Below are 20,000 nucleotides of genomic sequence, written 5' to 3' on the forward strand. Positions count from 1 at the left end.
CATAGTAGTAGTTCACAACAATATCCTATTTCCATACTCCGAGACACAGGAGCAAAGCAAAGTCTGATTTTAAATTCTGTCTTGCAGAATCTGGGTGAGTCATATACAGGTTATGATATATTGATAGAAGGAGTTGGAGGAATTGTAAAATGTCCATTACATAATGTTTTCTTGCGGTCTGATTTAACAACCGGAATGGTTAAAGTAGCAGTAGTAGACTCTCTTCCCATAGTAGGAATATCCTTATTGTTGGCCAATGACATCGCTGGAAGCAAAGTCATTTCTCCCTTAATAACAAATAACCCTAAGACCTCAGTAGAACCTTCAGATAACTTACAGTTGTTTCCCGCTTGTGCTGTAACCAGATCTCAGTACAAGAAATCTGAAGAGGAGACCTATAATTTAGAATCCCTATTCTCCCAAACTGACCCATCTTCTTCTTCACCAGTTTCTCTATCTAGAGCAGAATTAATCAAAGAACAGAAGTCAGATCCTTCTCTTAAAAATTTGTACGAGATTGTTTCATCTCCAGGAGAAGTTGAAAATATGTCACGAGGTTTCTATATAGAAAACGGAGTCCTAATGCGAAAATGGAGAGCATCCACCGCAACCGCTGACCAGCCATGGCAAGTAAGGAATCAAATAGTCCTCCCTCTTGGTTTCAGGAATAATGTTCTAAGATTGGCTCATGATACTCCCTTAGCAGGTCACTTAGGGGTAAGAAAGACCTTGTTCAACATAACCCAACATTTCCATTGGCCCACGGTTGTCAAAGATGTTGCCCAATATTGTAAAACATGTCATACATGTCAACTTGTAGGTAAGCCCAACCAGAAAATTGTAGAAGCTCCACTCCATCCCATTCCTGTAATGGAAGAGCCATTTAAAAAAGTTCTTATTGATTGTGTAGGACCTTTACCTCCTTCAAGTAAAGGAAATCAGTACATTCTCACAATCATGTGTATGAGCACTCGTTTTCCAGAAGCAATTCCTTTGAAAAATATTAAAGCTCAAAACATAATCAGAGAAATGTTGAAATATTTCACTATGGTAGGATTTCCTAAGAACATTCAAAGTGATCAAGGAAGTAATTTTCTTTCCAACAAGTTTAGAGAAACTCTTGTAACACTAGGTATAAATCATGTAACTTCCTCCGCCTATCATCCTCAACCACAAGGTGCTCTAGAGCGCTTTCACCAAACGCTCAAGACAATGTTAAGAATCTTCTGTGCTGAGAACACTCGAAATTGGGAAGACGGACTCCCCTTTTTGTTGTTCGCCACCCGAACAACAATTCAAGAAAGCCTTGGATTCAGCCCGTCAGAATTAGTCTTCGGTCATGAAGTCCGTGGCCCCCTAAAGATACTTCATGAACAATGGATGAAAGAAGAACCACCAGTTCCTTCTTTGAAATACGTGTCCCAGGTCACCGAGAAGTTGTTAGAAGCTTGGAAGTTGGCAAGAGAGAACTTGACGAATGCTCAACGAGTAATGAAAGGTCGGTATGATAAAAATTCTAAACTTAGAACTTTCTCTCCAGGAGATCAAGTGTTACTTTATCTTCCCATACCAGGAGATCCATTGCAGGCTAAATACAAAGGACCCTATGAAGTCTTGTCCAGAGCCAGTGATCTCAACTACATAATCAAAACTCCAGACAGAAGAAAGAGTTCCCGTCTCTGTCACATAAATACCTTAAAACCTTATCATTCCCGAGATCCAATTTCAGCTTGCAGCTCTACCACAATAGAATCGGAAGAGCCTCCTGATAACCTGCCTAATCCTCCTGAGATTCCCTTGGAAAACTCTCAGATACTACAAAATCTTCAGATAAAAGTAGGACACTTATCTGAGAAACAAGGTAAAGACATTCTTTTCCTCTTAAGAAGTTTTCCAAAATTATTTCTAGATTCCCCAAGATTCACTTCTTTGATAGAACACGAAATAATTCTAGACTCGCCAAGGGCTATCAAACAAGCCCCTTATAGAGTCAATCCAAAAAAGAAGGATTTCATGAAAGCAGAAATAAACACTCTGCTTCAACAGGGAATAATTGAACCCTCCAGTAGTCCTTGGGCATCTCCTTGCATTCTTGTCCCTAAATCTGACAATTCTTATCGCCTGTGCATTGACTACAGGAAAATCAATGCCCATACTAAGGCCGATGCTTTTCCTATCCCTAGGATAGATGATATCATAGACAGTCTAGGAACTGCCAAGTATGTATCCAAGTTGGATATGTTAAGGGGATACTATCAAATCCCTGTACACCCTCGCTCAAGAGAAGTTACCGCTTTCATTACGGAAGAGGGATTGTTCCAATTCAGAGCAATGCCATTTGGGCTTAAAAATGCCCCTGCCACTTACCAAAGAATGATAAGTAATCTTGTTGCAGGATTGCCAGGAGTAAAAACTTATCTAGATGATGTGATAATATTTAGTCAGTCTTGGACAGAACACATTGAACACCTAAATAATTTCTTTTATAGAGCAGACCAAGCAAACCTTACCATCAATTTGTCCAAATGTGATTTCGGACATACACAGGTCCCCTATTTGGGATTTAAAGTTGGAAATTCCCAAGTGTTTCCAATAGACGCCAAGATAAAAGCCATCAATGATGTACCAACACCCACTAATCGTAGAGAGGTACGTCGATTCCTTGGAATGAGTGGCTATTATCGCCGTTTTTGTCCAAATTTTTCAGATGTAGCAGAACCATTGACTGACCTGTTGAGAAAAGACCACGACTTCGTGTGGACACCTACCTGTGAGACGGCCTTTAAAAACCTGAAGTCCCTTCTCACTAACGCACCAGTTCTAAGGGCACCCGATTTCCAACGACCCTTTCTTCTGCAAGTCGACGCCAGCGACACCGGTATCGGTGCCGCCCTCTTGCAAGAACACAATGAAGTTCTTCACGCTATCGCCTACTACAGCAAGAAGCTGTCCCCTGCGCAGAAGAACTACTCAACAATTGAGAAGGAGACGCTCGCTTTGGTCCAGGCCCTTATCCACTTCGAAGTCTACCTGGGTTCCTCAACTACCATTCAAGTATATTCGGATCACAACCCCTTGAAGTTCCTACAGACTATGAAAAACAAGAATCCGAGACTTACACGTTGGAGTTTATTTCTCCAACCCTTTAATCTAACTATTCATCATATAAAAGGCGTCTTTAATGTTTTAGCCGACGTCCTTTCTAGAACATAGCTTTTCAACAGAAAGTGAAAAGCTTTCCCAAACGGTGGAGGTGTAACGTAATATTAGATATTACGTCATATGTGTAATTATGTTATAGAATTGTGTTCCTTTGTATTACATAACTATGTTCATATTTCTTGTCTATGTATGTATTGTAACAATGTTAAGCAGTAACGCCCGTCCATTATATGTAATCTCGCCTACGTGCGGAGAGAGGTGCGCACTCTTGTAGAACAAACAGACAAGCGAAATCCTGAATAGTTCGGAGCGCACAGATTTGACAGTTACTAAATAAATAGATTGTTCAAGCAAGTCGAGGGTCCTAAAACTACCCATGTTGACGTGTTAACTTACCCTCCTCCTCACCCGCACCCTTAACCGGAAGTATCCGGCTTCCGGTCCAATGGTATATAAGCGGTGGTAACCGCTGACTCGTCGTCATATTCCCACATATTGGTCTCTTGATAAAAACTAGAAGGGTTAGACTCATGAGACGATTGGTGTGAAGTGATCACCCTTTTTGCCTACATTACGTGTCTGATATACATTGCATTACTTTACTTATATTTGTACTTATTACTTATTTTGATGCATGTTCCTGAACTCTTTGTACTTAGATAGTACCATATTGTATACTTATCTTGTTTCTTATTTGAACGATAATTTCCATATTCTCATAATCATGTAACGGTCCCATTGACCCTACTGCCCATTCTCTTTTGTGTTGATTGCCTGTAAATATTTTCCATTAATAATTTCGTTTACTAGTTTTATCGCTAGTTTAATATTCCTTTCCTGGAATCTTCTTTGTTACCTTTACTTCTAGTCTTACGAATTATCTAGGCCCTGACCAGATAGTTCAGTCCTACAGTGGCTTCTAGAAGTGCGCTGGTTCTTAAGCACTTGGACGTTATACGTAACGTCTCTTCACATACCAGCGCCCGTAACAATGTATATACTGGTATATATATATATATATATATATATATATATATATATATATATATATTCTATTTTTATACCAAGAGATTTTTCTCGTTTATAATGGAGGTAGCCAAGTCAAAGACACGTACCTACTTCAACCCATTCCACTCTCCTCCTCCACCCTTTCCTCTCTATCGTCTTAGTTCCTCATGGATGATGGGTCATCCCTGTATCCCGCCTACTGCCCTGGGTCAGAAGCAATGCAGCAAGACACAGCACATCCACAGCAAGGCCGTTTTATTTAATCGGTGATACCCACTCTCTGCCCCCTCATGCATAAAAGAGAAGACGGGAAGAAATACTCGTACCTTGGGGCTACGTCAAGATATCATTCACACATAAGTACCCCTTACTACCCCATCCCCGGCCCTCCCTTCCTTGCATAACAGTATCATCTGTACACAGCCACTCTCCACTCACCCCTATCTCCTGCCTTCCCCCTTCCTTACTCAACAGACATTCCCCTCGTGCTCAACGCCTTCTTCCCTCCATCAATCAGTCTCATCCTCGGTCATCCCTCAGATTCATTCCTTCTATCTCTGCCTTTCACACCTCTTTACACACACACACACACACACACACACACACACATATATATATATATATACATATATATACACACGCACATACGCACAAAATCACCAAATTCACCCATGAATTAGACAGAAACTTAAAAGTTCACTAATAGATCTTATGTTATGAAAAAGGTACTGGCATTCATATGAAAGTTTGTCAGCAGGATGATGTTCTATAATCTTCCTGGTGAGGATACATTGAAAAAAGATGCATTGGAAATTAGAGCTACAAAATATTGTTATATGGACAAGTTGAATACAGTCATATTTCCAGAATAAAATATAGGGAGTTGATTGAGAGACAGGAATAGAATAGTTTACAGAGGCAGAGTCGGTACAGAAGCTGAATTCTTAAAAACAACAGGCGTGTACTTTGTCCATATCGTAAGTCTTCGTGTCAATACCGGGAAGAGCAGAACAAAACATATTTTAATGAGCTTCGGGTGGAAGTAATGAGTAAGTCAATGGCTAGAGAAAGAGGAGAAACGGCGCCGGGAATTTCCTTTATCCTTTTCAGTTCGAGACTCACCTTCCATTCCTTGATCAGTGTGGGGTTCAGTTTCTTCTCGATGCTCTTGAAACAGGCCACGGCGATCAGCTTCTCCGTATTCGAGGAACTGTCTTGGGCTAACCGGACGTTAGCCACTTCTTCGAACACTCCTGTGTGGGAGCAGAGTTCCAGATCAGAATCAATTTGAACATATTGTGTTTTACGCTCACACGCGCGCGTGCACACACACACACACACACACACACACACACACACACACACACACACACACACACACACACACACACACACACACACACACACACACACACACACACACACACTGGAGCAAAGAAGAGAGAGAGGTGACCTATTGACCATCTACAGAATCATGAAAGGCACAGAGATACTTGATAGAGAGGACTTACTTAACTGGGACAAGAGGAACACAAGAAGGCATGGAAAGAAAAAAACAAAAAAACATAGCTATAGAAGAGAAATGAAGAAAAACAGTTTTCCACATAGAGTTTTGGACAATTGGAACAAACTGGATAATGAAATAGTATGCGCAAAAACCATTCATGAGTTTAAAAGCAAACTAGACACTGCAAGATACAATGGCGGGACACTACGAGGATAGCTCCCCTTCCCGCAAAATACAACTAGGTAAATACAACTAGGTAAACACACACACACACACACACACACACACACACACACATACGGTTTGCTGGTGTAGTGTTACCGTTGAGGGCTCCCAATGATGTAGACCAGATCGAGTCCCATTCAAGGCCTGAAATCTCCACCAACACTACAAGCCCTTACTATCTTCCATTCAACAACAATGAACCATCATCAGAATGAAAAAAATATATTAGTCTACACACAAACGTAATGTAACTTACTTATGAACGTTTGTGTGTCGCCTATTGTATTTTTCTATTTTGAAGATTATTCCTTGCAGTCGAAACCTCAATTGAGACGGAAGATTTTCGAAAACTCATTTTTCTTCATACTACCGAAGCAAGATCTACAGTAAAATGCACAAAATCGAGAACATAAGGAAAAGCATAAAAAATTGTGAAGAAGGCTTAGTAGTAAGCATGCATGCACGCATATGTGCATGTAGGAGATAATGACCTTGGTCGACTTTGAGTCCTTCCCCAAGAGCGGCCTTGTCGAGAACAGCCCCTCCATTAAGAAGCTTGTTGATGGCGCCCGAGTCGTCACTAACGTGCATCATTGGGAACAGCCCTGGCAACGGCGTCGGCGGTAGTATGAAAGAAGTAAATACAAAGATTATGTCAAATAAATAAATACATAAATGGGCGAGTAGGTGGGTTATAAATAACAAAGAATATTTAAATGTTTTAGTATATCATATTGCATCAAAGCCTGAATATCTATTTCAACAGCATTTGAGTATATTTCTTCCTCTTGGAAGACCATTTTCCGACTGACGGTAGGTATCCATTTAAAAACAAAACAAACAATATTCTTGTAAAAACTAAACAAAGTAATGAATATACAGATAAATAACCACAAAAATACACAAGATGAAACAAATTCGTAAAAAATCAATATGAAATAAAATTAAATCAATACTGATATATTGGCTAACAGGTTTGTAAGAGTCTAGCTTTAGGTAGAATAAATTTCATCACTTCATGAGAGGGATTAAATTAAATAGTATTAACACCTTTGCTTCGGTGACGTCTTCTAACTAAATATGATCATCTGTCGTTAGCCAGAATAGAAATACACCGAAATATCCTCTAACTTTTGACCTAATTCTCAGCTGCATAAATTTTTCAAGCGTTGTAAATAAAAATTTGCTGACTTGAAGAGGCTTCGTATCTGGTACACATTGCCTTCGGAGAACTATAGCGTATTGCTGGCATGATTTTGTGTCAAACCAGCAACTGCCCCGCCAGGCTCAAGGTTTGTTACCAGCATAATTCATGATCATCTATTCCGGCTGTATGTGCAGGTTGCACGTTTCTCTGATAGTGATCCAACTCCACAAGATACAACCTTCGGTGGAGGAAAAGGGGGACGTCCACAAAAATCATAGCTGGGGTAACTCGAGAATTATATGGAACAGGTGATTGTTTGGGGGCTTGCTCTTAGAAGCCGCGGGAAATGGTCTTGGCGTGTTAGTGAAATAACGCACTTCCTGGCGTATATTCTCATAAGAACATAAGAATAAAGGAGACTGCAAGAGACCATAAGGCCTACACTAGGCAGCTCCGTATCCATTACCACCTGTCATCCCCATCCATAAAGTTGTCTAATCGTTTTTTTAAACAACTGATAGTTTCAGCGCTTACTACATGGTTACTAAGTTTATTCCATTCATCGACCACCCTATTAGTAAACCAATTCTTGCCTATTTCCTTCTTAAATCTAAATTTGTCCAGTTTATACCCATTACTGCGAGTCTTGCCCTGTTGTTTTATTATGATGACCTTGTTTGCATCACCCTTGTTATAGCCTTTGATCCACTTGAACACTTCTATTAGATCACCCCGCACTCTGCGTCTTTCCAGAGTGTAAGTTTAGGTGCCTAAGCCTCTCTTCGTAAGGCAAATTTCCGAGTCCATGTATCATTTTGGTCATTCTTCTCTGTCCTGATTCTCGTGATGATTCTATCTCAATTGATGATAATATTGACGATGAGGATGATGATGATTACTACATCTTAATCAAGCTGGATTCAACCCTTTTATGTCTTTAGGGGTTCTCCTCAACTGAATAAGATCGCCTGGAGGGAAGGAACTCTGTTATTGCATTTAACTCCGGTCACATAGACAGCTCTCCACCTTTCCCCACATACGCAGTACGAGTATTGTGTCATCGCCATTGGCGTTCATAGAGTTGCTTTGTTTGATATGTTATATACAACCACATACCACAGTACCCTTCTTATTGTTTGACAATATGAATAGATTTATATGTGTGTGAATGTAGAACGCATCCAGAAATGCATTACTATTTTTCACGGGTCTAGGACAAAACCCCAGTGGACAAAAACCCAACGGATAAAAACCCAACCGACAAAACCCAGTCGGTCAAAAAAAAGAAAAAAAAAGAAAAGAAAAAGAAAAAAAAAACATAATTACAAGACATGTTTTATTGTTTTATAAATATTTACATGTAGCATAAATATGTTCACAGCAGTTGTTTTGTGACACATATTTTCTTCTGTATCGTTCTCTATACTTTAATAGAGCCTGATGTGTACCCAAGGCCTCTCATTGTTTCTTCTAGTGTCTTCCGACCGCTGTCTAAGTGTATACAAAGATTGCGTAGTCTCTCTTGCAGGCCTTTTGTGGTCCGCTGCACTTATTTCTCAGTCTCTGTCCAACTGCATCATTTGTCAGATGTGTAGAAACGATGCACGCATCCTTCCGCAGACTCTCGATTGCATCCCATATGGTTGGATGGGAGTATCCAACTAACTGTTTGGATGCGCGATTCCAACTTTCACATAAATTGTTTGTGCGGTCTTCATTTTCTATGGTAGCTCTGTGAACATTTCACTTTTCTGGGGGTCTAACTGACCAAGAGCCTATCTTCCCCCAGCACTTATTCCATTCATGTGGTCAATCAGAACCTGACTAGTACTTGCCCTGTTGGTTGCTGTATTGGACAGGATGGTCTGCCGGATACGAGCATAGTCTACATCAAAATCACTAGGTGGATGGCAATGATCAGTTGATGAAATCATTGTTTGGATTTCCAAGTCAGTGCTGACTTTTCCTTGGCATGACTCCGATGTTCTTTTAGAACATTCCCATCGTATAGTCTTGGAGCTGGTAGCCTTCTTGGTATACATATGGCCAAGGTAGCATAACTTTTGTCCATCCTTGTTGTTATTTATGATCTCCATGATGATCTAGTGACACAGCAACATTTGATCGCTGCTTTATAGGCAAACACTAACTATGAGCTCACAGCGGAGCTCACAGGTGAAAGTCTTTCCTGGGTTTTTGTCCACTTCTCTTATTATGGAAGTTTTGGGCTGGTTTTTTGTCCATCGGGTTTTTGTCCGTTGGGGGTTTTGTCCGTACCCCATTTTTCACATTCAAATCAATCCATGCGATCCACACTACGACAAAATATCAGAAAAAAAAAATCCCTCTTACTAAAAAGAGTTGCATGAAGAAATAAAAAAGGTCGAGAAACATTTGACTTGACAAACATACGAGTATTACATCTGACGTCAAAATAATTCCACAAATTGGAATGGCGCACTTTCATATATCTATTCTGGCAAAATCCTTCACTATTTTCCATTAGTCCACTCGGAAATGGTGTCGTCTTATCTGTTTTCTCTGGCTGCTACCAAACAGATTTATTCAGCCAATATGAGAAACCCTGAGTGTTTGAATGGAGAACATAATGTTGATAAACAAGAATTTCTGACTTATACCAATAGTCAGCTTTAGTGCATGACGTCATGTCGCTTCTAAAATGTAGACATGACTTAGAAGTCCTTCTCACAGCAAACTGCGATATCCAAGGCTTTCTCAACACCGAAATGAGCTACATATTGCTGTTGAAGTTGTTAAAAGAGAGAGAGAGAGAGAGAGAGAGAGAGAGAGAGAGAGAGAGAGAGAGAGAGAGAGAGAGAGAGAGAGAGAGAGAGAGAGAGAGAGAGAGAGAGAGAGAGAGAGAGAGAGAGAGAGAGAGAGAGAGAGAGAGAGAGAGAGAGAGAGAGAGAGAGAGAGAGAGAGAGAGAGGGAAGGAGAGAGATAGATAAATAGATATATACAGAAAGAGAGAGAGAGAGAGAGAGAGAGAGAGAGAGAGAGAGAGAGAGAGAGAGAGAGAGAGAGAGAGAGAGAGAGAGAGAGAGAGAGAGGGACTAAGTGGTTTAATTAAGTCTAATTAAGTCTGTCTCAATGAACTCCTTCACCCCAGTGGCGTTAACCAGCTCCCTTGAACCGCCAGATGGTCAAGGTTAACTTTGACGTCAAAGTTAGTCTCGATGAAACGACTGCGCTACCATGGCACACACTTTACATATTGCTCTGGTTAACGCTGCACGTCACGAATAAAATCGCCTGGGGGGCAGCCAGAACAAACTCAGCACAGAGCGTCATGGCGGGAAAATGTTTACAATAATCTTGAACTCTACAGCGGGGCGAGGTCCTCCCTGCCCCTCCCCTGAATGAGATCGTCGAGAGAAAATCCCCATAAAACCTCTAAGTTGCGTCATCACGTGCGGGTTTGGCGGTGTCAGGCGTCATTCTTGCAGAGATAAGCGGCATCCGCTGCTGTTGGCGCCAATCGGGTTTGTATAAATAACCCGGTTGATGCCCAGCCAAGGGGGCGGGGTCGTTTTGCAACAAGTACAGCCAGCGGCCAACACAATGAAGACCGAAGGAAAACCGCCGATAACGACGATCTGTTCGCTAACGATGAGGACCCGTGACTGAGGAACTGTGCCTCACTGCACTGCGTCTTAACCACGGTGTATCTGACCCGCGGTGTGTCGGGTGACAGACGGCACCCTTCTTCACTCGGGTGGTGGCACCATATATTATATATATATATATATATATATTATATATATATATATATATATATATATAATATATATATACACATATACATATATATATATATATATATAATATGTATATATATGTATATATACATATATATGTATATGCATATATACACACACACACACACACACACACACACACACACACACATATATATATATATATATATATATATATATATATATATATATATGAAAAGGTGGAACAAGTCACGGATCTAGATCCTGAGTGGTTTCGCTTAACGCTTATTATGGGAAATGTGGTTCCAAGTTTATTCCTGTGAAGAAACGTAAAGCGAAACCGGGCGGGAATAGACTAGGAACTCAGATGAAGCCCTTTGGGTTGGATCTCGCTTGTCTAGTAACCTTAGTTTCGTAATTACATTTCGCTGTGTGTTCCTTTTAACCAGTAGCCATATCGTTATATTTGGATCTAAGGTGTGCTCCCCGCTTTTGATTCTGGCGTAAAACTCTCTTTTTATTCCTCTCTGATTTTTCAGCCTATCCGTCATCCATTTAGGAGTATTAGTATTCTTCCGTATTGCCTTGAAAAGAATAACTTTATTTTGTGCATTGAAAATCAAAGCTGTCAGGCTACAGTACATTTCATCCAGTTAGCTGACCGTGCTATCGACTCCACGCTTGTGAGTGACCTGACCCAAGGTACGCATATTACCCTCGGACCCTCCGTGACCCGATACCTGACTGCGCTAATGACGCCTGAGCTGACCGTATCTTACCCTGTCGTAGTCCTCTGGGTTGGTCTCGTAAGTGACCAATTGTCCTAAATATTTTCTTATCTTATCAAAATTGGCTCTCCTGAAGTCATGTACTAGAACGCTATTCGTACTATATATATATATATACATATATATATATATATATATATATATATATATATATGTATGTATGTATGTATGTATATATACATTTATATTAGTGGTAGTATTGTTCAATCTGTAAAAAGTACTCAATACTTCTTATGAGAGAGTGAAGGTTGAATTCCAGGGTGTTGATAAATTATTCAAAGTACATGTTTCTTTACTCGAGACGTTTTTCGACCCAATCAAGGCTCATTTTGAGGAATTACAGTAGTTACAATAACGTGAATGAAAAACAGGAATGAAATGTGGAGCGTGACGGGTGGGATTTTGTACACACCAACAATCCTTGTTAAAGGATGTCGATCGCATCTATCCACGGAGTTCCACTGAGTTGCACGTAGGTTGCTGGGAATATTTCCCTATAGATGGGAGCGAAATTTCTGGTTGTAACTAGACACTGATTGAAGGTTTATCCACCAATATCCAGCTACAACCAGAAGGTTGAGGAAATCAATCAAACAATAACAGCAACATCACGGAGGGTCCAAGGTCACACCCGTCCCGCTATGCAGCATTAATTGCTGGCCATCCCCACCATACCAGTGCCAGGAGGGCCAACAACTGTTACCATAGTAAACAAACAAACAAACAAACAAATAAATAGATAAATAAATAAATGAAGAAATAGATTAAACAAAAATGAATAAAATAAAATAACATAAAATAGAATAAAACTAAAATGAATTGATAAAGAAATAGATAAATGAATAAATAGTGGATAGATGAATGAATAAATGAACAAGTAAATAAATACACAAATAAGAGAACTGAGGTCAGACACAAGAGAACAATTCTAGGAAATGCTATCGAGTTTTCGAAGATATTCACATTACTATTTTGACGGAGAGGGGGTGGGGGAGGGCCAGGGGGATCGGAAAGTTACTTCCTGACCTACTTTTAAAATGCGTTATATACTGTAGCTCTTATTTTCACAACCCATGATATGCATATGTATATGTATATGAACATGTATATGTATATGGCGACGAATGTGATGATAGTAGTGTTATGTCCTCTGCCCTATTACCTCCATGCTGGTAGGTGTCATAGGTCTCGCAGATGGAGTAGAGCGTGCCTGGAGGGGTGGCCTTCGTCATCGCCTTCCTGAGGTCCTTGTTCGCCTCAGCGATGTCAGGAGGAACCGCGTTTCTTTCCACCCATGTCAGAACCACTCGAGGACGTTCACTACCCATCTTCTTCCTGCAGGAGAAAGAACAAAGATATCATCCTACTGAAGAAGGAACATTGTTGATGTAGACGCATGTAACGTTGTGATAGATTTTAGGTTTTTCTATTTGGCGTTTTGTGGTGTATTGGGAATTCCACTGACACGACTAGTTGAGTGAGTTAATGCGCCTAGTAGAGTGTGTTACAAGTAGTTATGGTTGGCATTATCGTGAATTTCCTTTTGATACATTGGAGCCATCAAACGTTTTCAATGGCAGACTGTCTTGAGAGATTTTGTTGTTGATGCAAAATTTCGTGATCCGTTCTAATGTCTTTGTTATACTTTTTCTAAACAAATTAAATCAGTTATTAGTATACAGATTCAGGCAAGACTGTTTTGGTCAACCGCGCAATCGGTTCTAAAATCTTGAAGAGAAGGATGTTATGTCTAATTTCGAAGGATTTGATAACAGTACTAATAATAAAAGTTATACACTACAAATGCATTACCCAAAATGGAAAGGATCCTATGCATAAACGTAACACTTTAAAGACCAAACTTTTCTTGGATAGCCAAATACAGGGTGTCCCATAAAATGTACCCACTGAAACATTTCGTAACATTGTCGAATTCACTGGTCTACTTTATTATCAACTGTGTCTAGAAAATAGTGATCATCAGTAAAGATATTGGGAACACGCAGGGGTGCTAGACTAGGCGGAAAGGATTAAACTATTTTCCAATTTAAAACTAATGACCACCATTTTTCAGACACAGCTGATTATAAAGCGAATCGATAGATTCGACAGCGTTACAAAGCATTTCGGTAACTGAGTACATGTATTTGGGATATACTGCATACTGTAAGATAAAGATAATCTGTATGCGGTTGTCCCTTCTCTCTACAGCCTGATGATTTGACGTGGTCACTCTAATCTTATTATAGATATCGCGCAACCATGAAGCTACCAATCAAAGATCAGAAAACAACGGGTGCTCATAATAATCGAATTAATGCTGCTAGAATTGTATTTGCTAATGAGTATGTTATTTTCAATAAATTTTCCAACCATGTCCAACAGCATATCAACATTTTGCATACAAAAATGGATTCTCGACCGCCTCCGCCCTCACACGCATTACTCATTATTGTAAGAACAAACAAAAAAACAGTTGCAAGTGTTTGTCCTTAGAGACATGGTAGCAGCTGAGTCAACCATTTCTTTGTATTCCCTCTCTCTCTCTCTCACTCGTGACGTGGACTTATTCATTTAGATATATTTCTTTCTGAATTGCTAACCCTTACGCGCCGACTTTCAGAAAGGTAAGATTGTGGAACTAAAGATGAATCAGGAATGATAATGAGAGAGAGATAGATAGATAAAAAGGGAGAGAGAGAGAGAGAGAGAGAGAGAGAGAGAGAGAGAGAGAGAGAGAGAGAGAGAGAGAGAGAGAGAGAGAGAGAGAGAGAGAGAGAGAGAGAGAGAGAGAGAGAGAGAGAGAGAGAGAGAGAGAGAGAGAGAGAGAGAGAGAGAGAGAGAGAGAGAGAGAGAGAGAGAGAGAGAGAGAGAGAGAGAGAGAGAGAGAGAGAGAGGTGGGATAACAAAGAGGGCAACGATATTATGATGATGATGATGATGATGGTGACATTAGTGGTGGTGGTAATGATTGTGATTGTAATGATGATGATGACGACGACGACGACGATGATGATGATGATGATGATGATGATGATGATGATGATGATGATGATGATGATGATGATGATGATGATGATGATGATGATGATGATGACGACGATGATGACGACGACAGTGATGATGATGATGACGACGATGATGACGACGACAATGATGATGACGATGACGATGATGATGATGATGATGATAATGATGATAATGATGATGATGATGATGATGACGATGATGATGATGACGACGATAATGATGACGACAGTGATGATGATGATGATGACGATGATGACGACGACAATGATGATGATGACGACAACGACGACGATGATGATGATGATGATGATGATGATGATGATGATGATGATGATGATGATGATGATGATGATGATGATGATGATGATGATGATGATGATGATGATGATGATAACGATATGATGATGGTGATTATGATCATAACGATAATGATGATGATGATGATGATGATGATACCAGTAATAATTATATTGATTATGACCTCCTCATAACTGCATATAATTGAAATTTCTCTAAAGGCCACATTCTTGTAATGTGTGTATTTACCTAGTTGTACAGTATTATACGGGAAGGGAGCTATGCTCGTAGTGACCCGGCTTTGTATCTCTCAGCATCTAGTTTGTTCTTAAATTCTTGTATAGTTTTTGCACATACTATTTTTTCGTCCAATTTGTTCTAGACATCTATCGCTCTGTGTGGAAAACTTTTTTTTCAGATCTTTTCTATAATTATCCTTTTTGAGTTTCTTTTCGTGTCCTCTTATTTTTTCTGTCCCACTTTAGTAAATATTTTCTATCAAGGAGTTCTATACCTTTCATGATTCTGTAAATGGCCAGTAGATCTCCTCTTTCTCTTCTTTGTTCCAGGGTTGTTAGTTTCAGTTTGGACAATCTCTGTTCGTATTTCAATTTTGAAAGTGTTGGTGCCAGCTTTGTCGTTGATCTTTGGATTCTTTCTCATTTCTTTATGTATATATATATATATATATATATATATATATATATATATATATATATATATATTATATATATATATATATCACAACTAACACCACAGTCGGACGAAAGAAAAAGTTTCGTAAGCGGAACTATATATTTCGATTGCTACCTGGGAATCCTCTTCAGTAGTACTACTGAAGAGGATTGCAGGTAGCAATCGAAATATATAGTTCCGCTTACGCAACTTTTTCTTTCGTCCGACTGTGGTGTTTGTTGTAATTTACAAATGTGTTACTACATTTCTCACCTGTGATATATATTTATATATATATATATATATATATATATATATATATATATATATATATGTATATGCAAAGAAATTACAAAACACACGTGATAAACTATTTTTGTAGAAACCACTGGGAAATTGAAAAAACAGATACCGAACGTTTTCGTCCAATTAAGACATTTTCAAAATGTCTTAAATAGACGAAAACGCTCTGTATCTGTTTTTTTTTTAATTTCCCGGTGGTTTCTGCAAATATATATATATATATATTATATATATATATACATATATATACATATATATATATATATATATATATATTATATATATATATATATATTGGTGTCCATAGTGTCGCAGCGTACTCCAGTCTTGGTCTTATCAGTGTGTGTGTGTGTGTGTGTGTGTGTGTGTGTGTGTGTGTGTGTGTGTGTGTGTGTGTGTGTGTGTGTGTGTGTGTGTGTGTGTGTGTGTGTGTGTGTGTACACGTGATGGACTCGTGATTGACAGTTATTACCCTCCCTGATAAGAGTTCAGAGTTCATATATGACCGATCTATGGGTAATGCTGTGACCTTTCTGGCACACACACACCCCCAACTCCCTGCCCACGAGAGCTGGAGTAACGACTCGCAGTGCAGCGATACTGAAATTATTTCAGTCCTGGGCGGGATTCGAACCAACCTGGACCGCTGTAGTGGCGGCTGGGAACTCTACCAACTGCACCATCGAGACTCTGTGTGTGTGTGTGTGTGTGTGTGTGTGTGTGTGTGTGTGTGTTTTCCTCTACCAGTCTCTCTGTCTCCCTCCCTTTCTCCAGAAGTCGAACTCGTCTGGGGGGGTACACTGGGTCTCCGCCGGCCGTCTGGTGGTGGTGGAGGGAGGGGAGGGGAGGGAGTGTGGTCTCCTGGGACCCGAGTATCCACCTATCTCATTCTGACGTTGCAGGTTTCGCTGTGTACTTTCACATTCACGCTCAACGACTCTATAGGATAGAAGGGCTGGTGAACTGTCGATGACGCGGCACAGTACCCTCTGTGACGTCACTAACGTTAGGTTCTTCACGTTTCAGTTTTTTTGTACATATATACAAACACACACACACACACACACACACACACACACACACACACACACACACACACACACACACACACACACACACACACACACACACACACACACACACACACACACTGTAATTGCAAGTAGAGATAATCATGCTGGGGTAGATATGTCGCACAAAAGTAGTCCTACTTATCGAGAAGTTTCAAGTTCCATCTGGATAGTAACAAGCGGCTGGGTGAGGGAGAAATGTGTTTGGGGAATTCTGAGTTCTTACTGAATGCTGGATGGAGATGACAAAATTCAGAAAAACGAATATGATAAAACGAAACAGCAAGGAAACTATGGAAGAGGAATGAATTGATATTTTCTATCAAAATTACTTACTAAGTATTTCAGCGGCTTTGACCCATCGTTTTTCGCTCATATTTCCGAAATAATCATTCACATCAGCATGGTATATTAGCACAGCCTAATTCACACCCTGCCCTAATTTTTGACGTTATAGTGCATTCACAAGTGTATTTAATTACGGCGTTTATTCTTGATATTAAGTGTGTCGTAGCCGACACCCGTGAAGTAAATCGAACAAGTGAAGTTGAAATACACGAGGTAGTTTGTGATGACGTCACGACTTCACCTGTTCGATTTACTTCACGGGTGTTGGCTACGACACACTTAATATCAAGAGTAAACGACGTAATTAAATACACTTGTGAATGCACTATAACGTCAAAAATTAGGGGAGGGTGTGAATTAGGCTGTGCTAATATATCATACTGATGTGAATGTTTTTTTCGGAAATATGAGCGAAAAACGATGGGTCAAAGCCGCTGAAATACTTAGTAGTTCTGTTGAACAGTTTGTATTTTAGGATCCCTTCAATGAAATGACGGAAATCTTGAGTTTCATATATGTTAGAAAATGGATCTCATTTATTCTTTCTTTCTGTGCCACTCCTTCCCCCTTTCTTTCATCATCCCCCGAAAGGTTAATAATTTCTACAATTCTTATTGTTTATCGACGTGGGAAAAATAGATATATTTATCCTACGTCCCTTTATAAAACCGTTGACGAAAGATATTAGAGCAAAGTAGCTTCTTACAATGACAATTAATTATAAGTAGACTTCTGTAAACGCTATTTTACAAAAGTACGTTGAGAAGACGATCTAGCTAAGAAAAAATATATTCTTGTGGCATACACACCAAAGTGCTGTCGCAACACACATTTTGAGAAACATTGAGCTAGACGTTTCCCTGAAACCATGAAAAGGAGACTGTTCCCTTCGAGTGCAGATACTATCCTTTTCCTAAATGGTTCCTTAATTCAGTTAAACTCTCTGGACTATTAATACGTGAAAGATAACCAAACATACGACGGCCATTGAAATGAATGAAGTAAAGAGGAACAATCAGAAAGCCTCCAGTGAATCAGGGGAAAGAGAGGTCGGGATTGATTAGACTATCGGGTTTTGTATGACGAGAGGACCCCTAATCACTTCAGTGATGAACTTGGATCCTCCAAGGGTTTGCAATGGCAATGGAATGCGGGCTTAGTAGAACTATGAGAGAATGTCACCGTAACTGCAGCAAATATTGGTTCCTTGGAAAAAAAAATCACCCTCTTAAGACTTACGCTTACTTTTTGAGGTGAAAATGTTCCTCTTCAGGCGAGCGATTTTACGATCCAGTCGTGCTTTGCTTTGATTGTGCATACAACACAAAACGTACAGTATGTCGTCGGCAATCACCAGCGTTTCTATCCTTAGGGAGAATGTCACACCAAAGTCGGTTTTTAGAGAGGATAAAGGAAAGATGGAGGGACACAGAACGAAAGAATAATAGAAGTTAAAAGTGATCAGCATTTATTTATTTATTTATCTATCTATTTATTTTTCTTGGGGGGAGGGGGGCAAGGTTAGTCTCCGAAAGCGTTATCACACTGGGCTATTTTTCCTCCTATTATTGGAGCAGATTTGCAGCTCGCAGCTTTCGGGAAGGAATCTGATATGGCATATCAAATTCCTATGTAAATTGCGAAAACAAAATAGTTTACCATAATCTTTTTTACCGCCGATTAATTGGAGGTTGGAGGAAAATAGCACAGTGTGATAACCCCTTAAAGTCTCTAAAATACTGACTGCATGAAAATTATGGAGTCGGTACCCCCAAAATGCAAGGGAGCATACAGTGTCGGTCTATTGTGAGAAACTGGGGATATAGGAAGGAAACAGGTTAAGCCCCTGCAGTCACACCAAGTTTACGACCTGTTTCCGACCACCTTCGACGGTGGCATTTTTGTTTCTCTCATGGTTAGCGCCACGTGGATATTTCGTATTCATCTTCATGACGGGGGAGATCCATTCCAATCGCAGCATTGTCTTAAATTCTTTTGATAAAAAGAAGAACAGCACAAATCAGCCTGGTGTCGCTGGTGGTCGGAAACAGGTCGTAAGCTTGGTATGAGCCCTTAGTGTGTACAGGCGTGTTATAAGTGTATTACAGGTGAAGGTGAGGAGTCTACGCCATGAGGCGCTGAGTAGCTGCGGCCGAAACCGTTGCCTTTGCCCTATGATGCGCTTTAGGGAATGCTGGGGCAGGTGGCAGTTACTGCTGGGAATCGGAGAGGAGTGCGGGATTCGAAACCACAACTAAGAAATGTTGTCAAATATGACTTCATTCGCATGGAGCATATTCATTTCATTTGAGCTGTCGCGTGGAACCTATGAAACGAATCTTTCATCTCGGACAAAGTGATAAGAAAATGTGTATTACCAAGGTCGAGAAAATGATAAGAGGTTCGTTTGGCAAGAGAAGCGTATCTACATCTTGTTATCTGACGAAGGCTCTGGATTGGACGTTCACGTGTTTATATTTTATGTAAAATAGTATTGGGGAAACGACCACAGTTCAACCGTTGGGGTCTTATCGCGGTGAAAATTAGGTCAGCTGAGAAAGTGCTCACCGTTACCGCAACCACCACCACTGTCACTTCTACCAACATCACCATCTTCACCACAACCATCACCACCACCACCATCACCACCACCTTCACCACCCCACCATAGCCACCATAACCATCGACATCACCACTACC

General features: G+C 40.1%; 1 protein-coding gene across 1 annotated transcript in view; it reads right to left on the minus strand.

Annotated features, from left to right (window-relative positions):
- LOC143028291 (uncharacterized) overlaps window positions 1-20,000 on the minus strand; it is a 122,496-nt gene that overhangs the window by 22,059 nt on the left and 80,437 nt on the right. Inside the window, exons 2-4 of the mRNA XM_076190162.1 lie at window positions 12,740-12,912; window positions 6,394-6,507; window positions 5,293-5,423 (exon numbers count right to left, since the gene is read on the minus strand). Of these exons, the coding sequence (XP_076046277.1) occupies window positions 5,293-5,423; window positions 6,394-6,507; window positions 12,740-12,912 (418 nt within the window). The remainder of the gene's footprint in view (window positions 1-5,292; window positions 5,424-6,393; window positions 6,508-12,739; window positions 12,913-20,000) is intronic.

This window comes from Oratosquilla oratoria, chromosome 9 (genome assembly GCF_046742065.1).
Source record: "Oratosquilla oratoria isolate Oo_2021 chromosome 9, ASM4674206v1, whole genome shotgun sequence".
In the NCBI taxonomy this organism is placed as follows: domain Eukaryota; kingdom Metazoa; phylum Arthropoda; class Malacostraca; order Stomatopoda; family Squillidae; genus Oratosquilla; species Oratosquilla oratoria.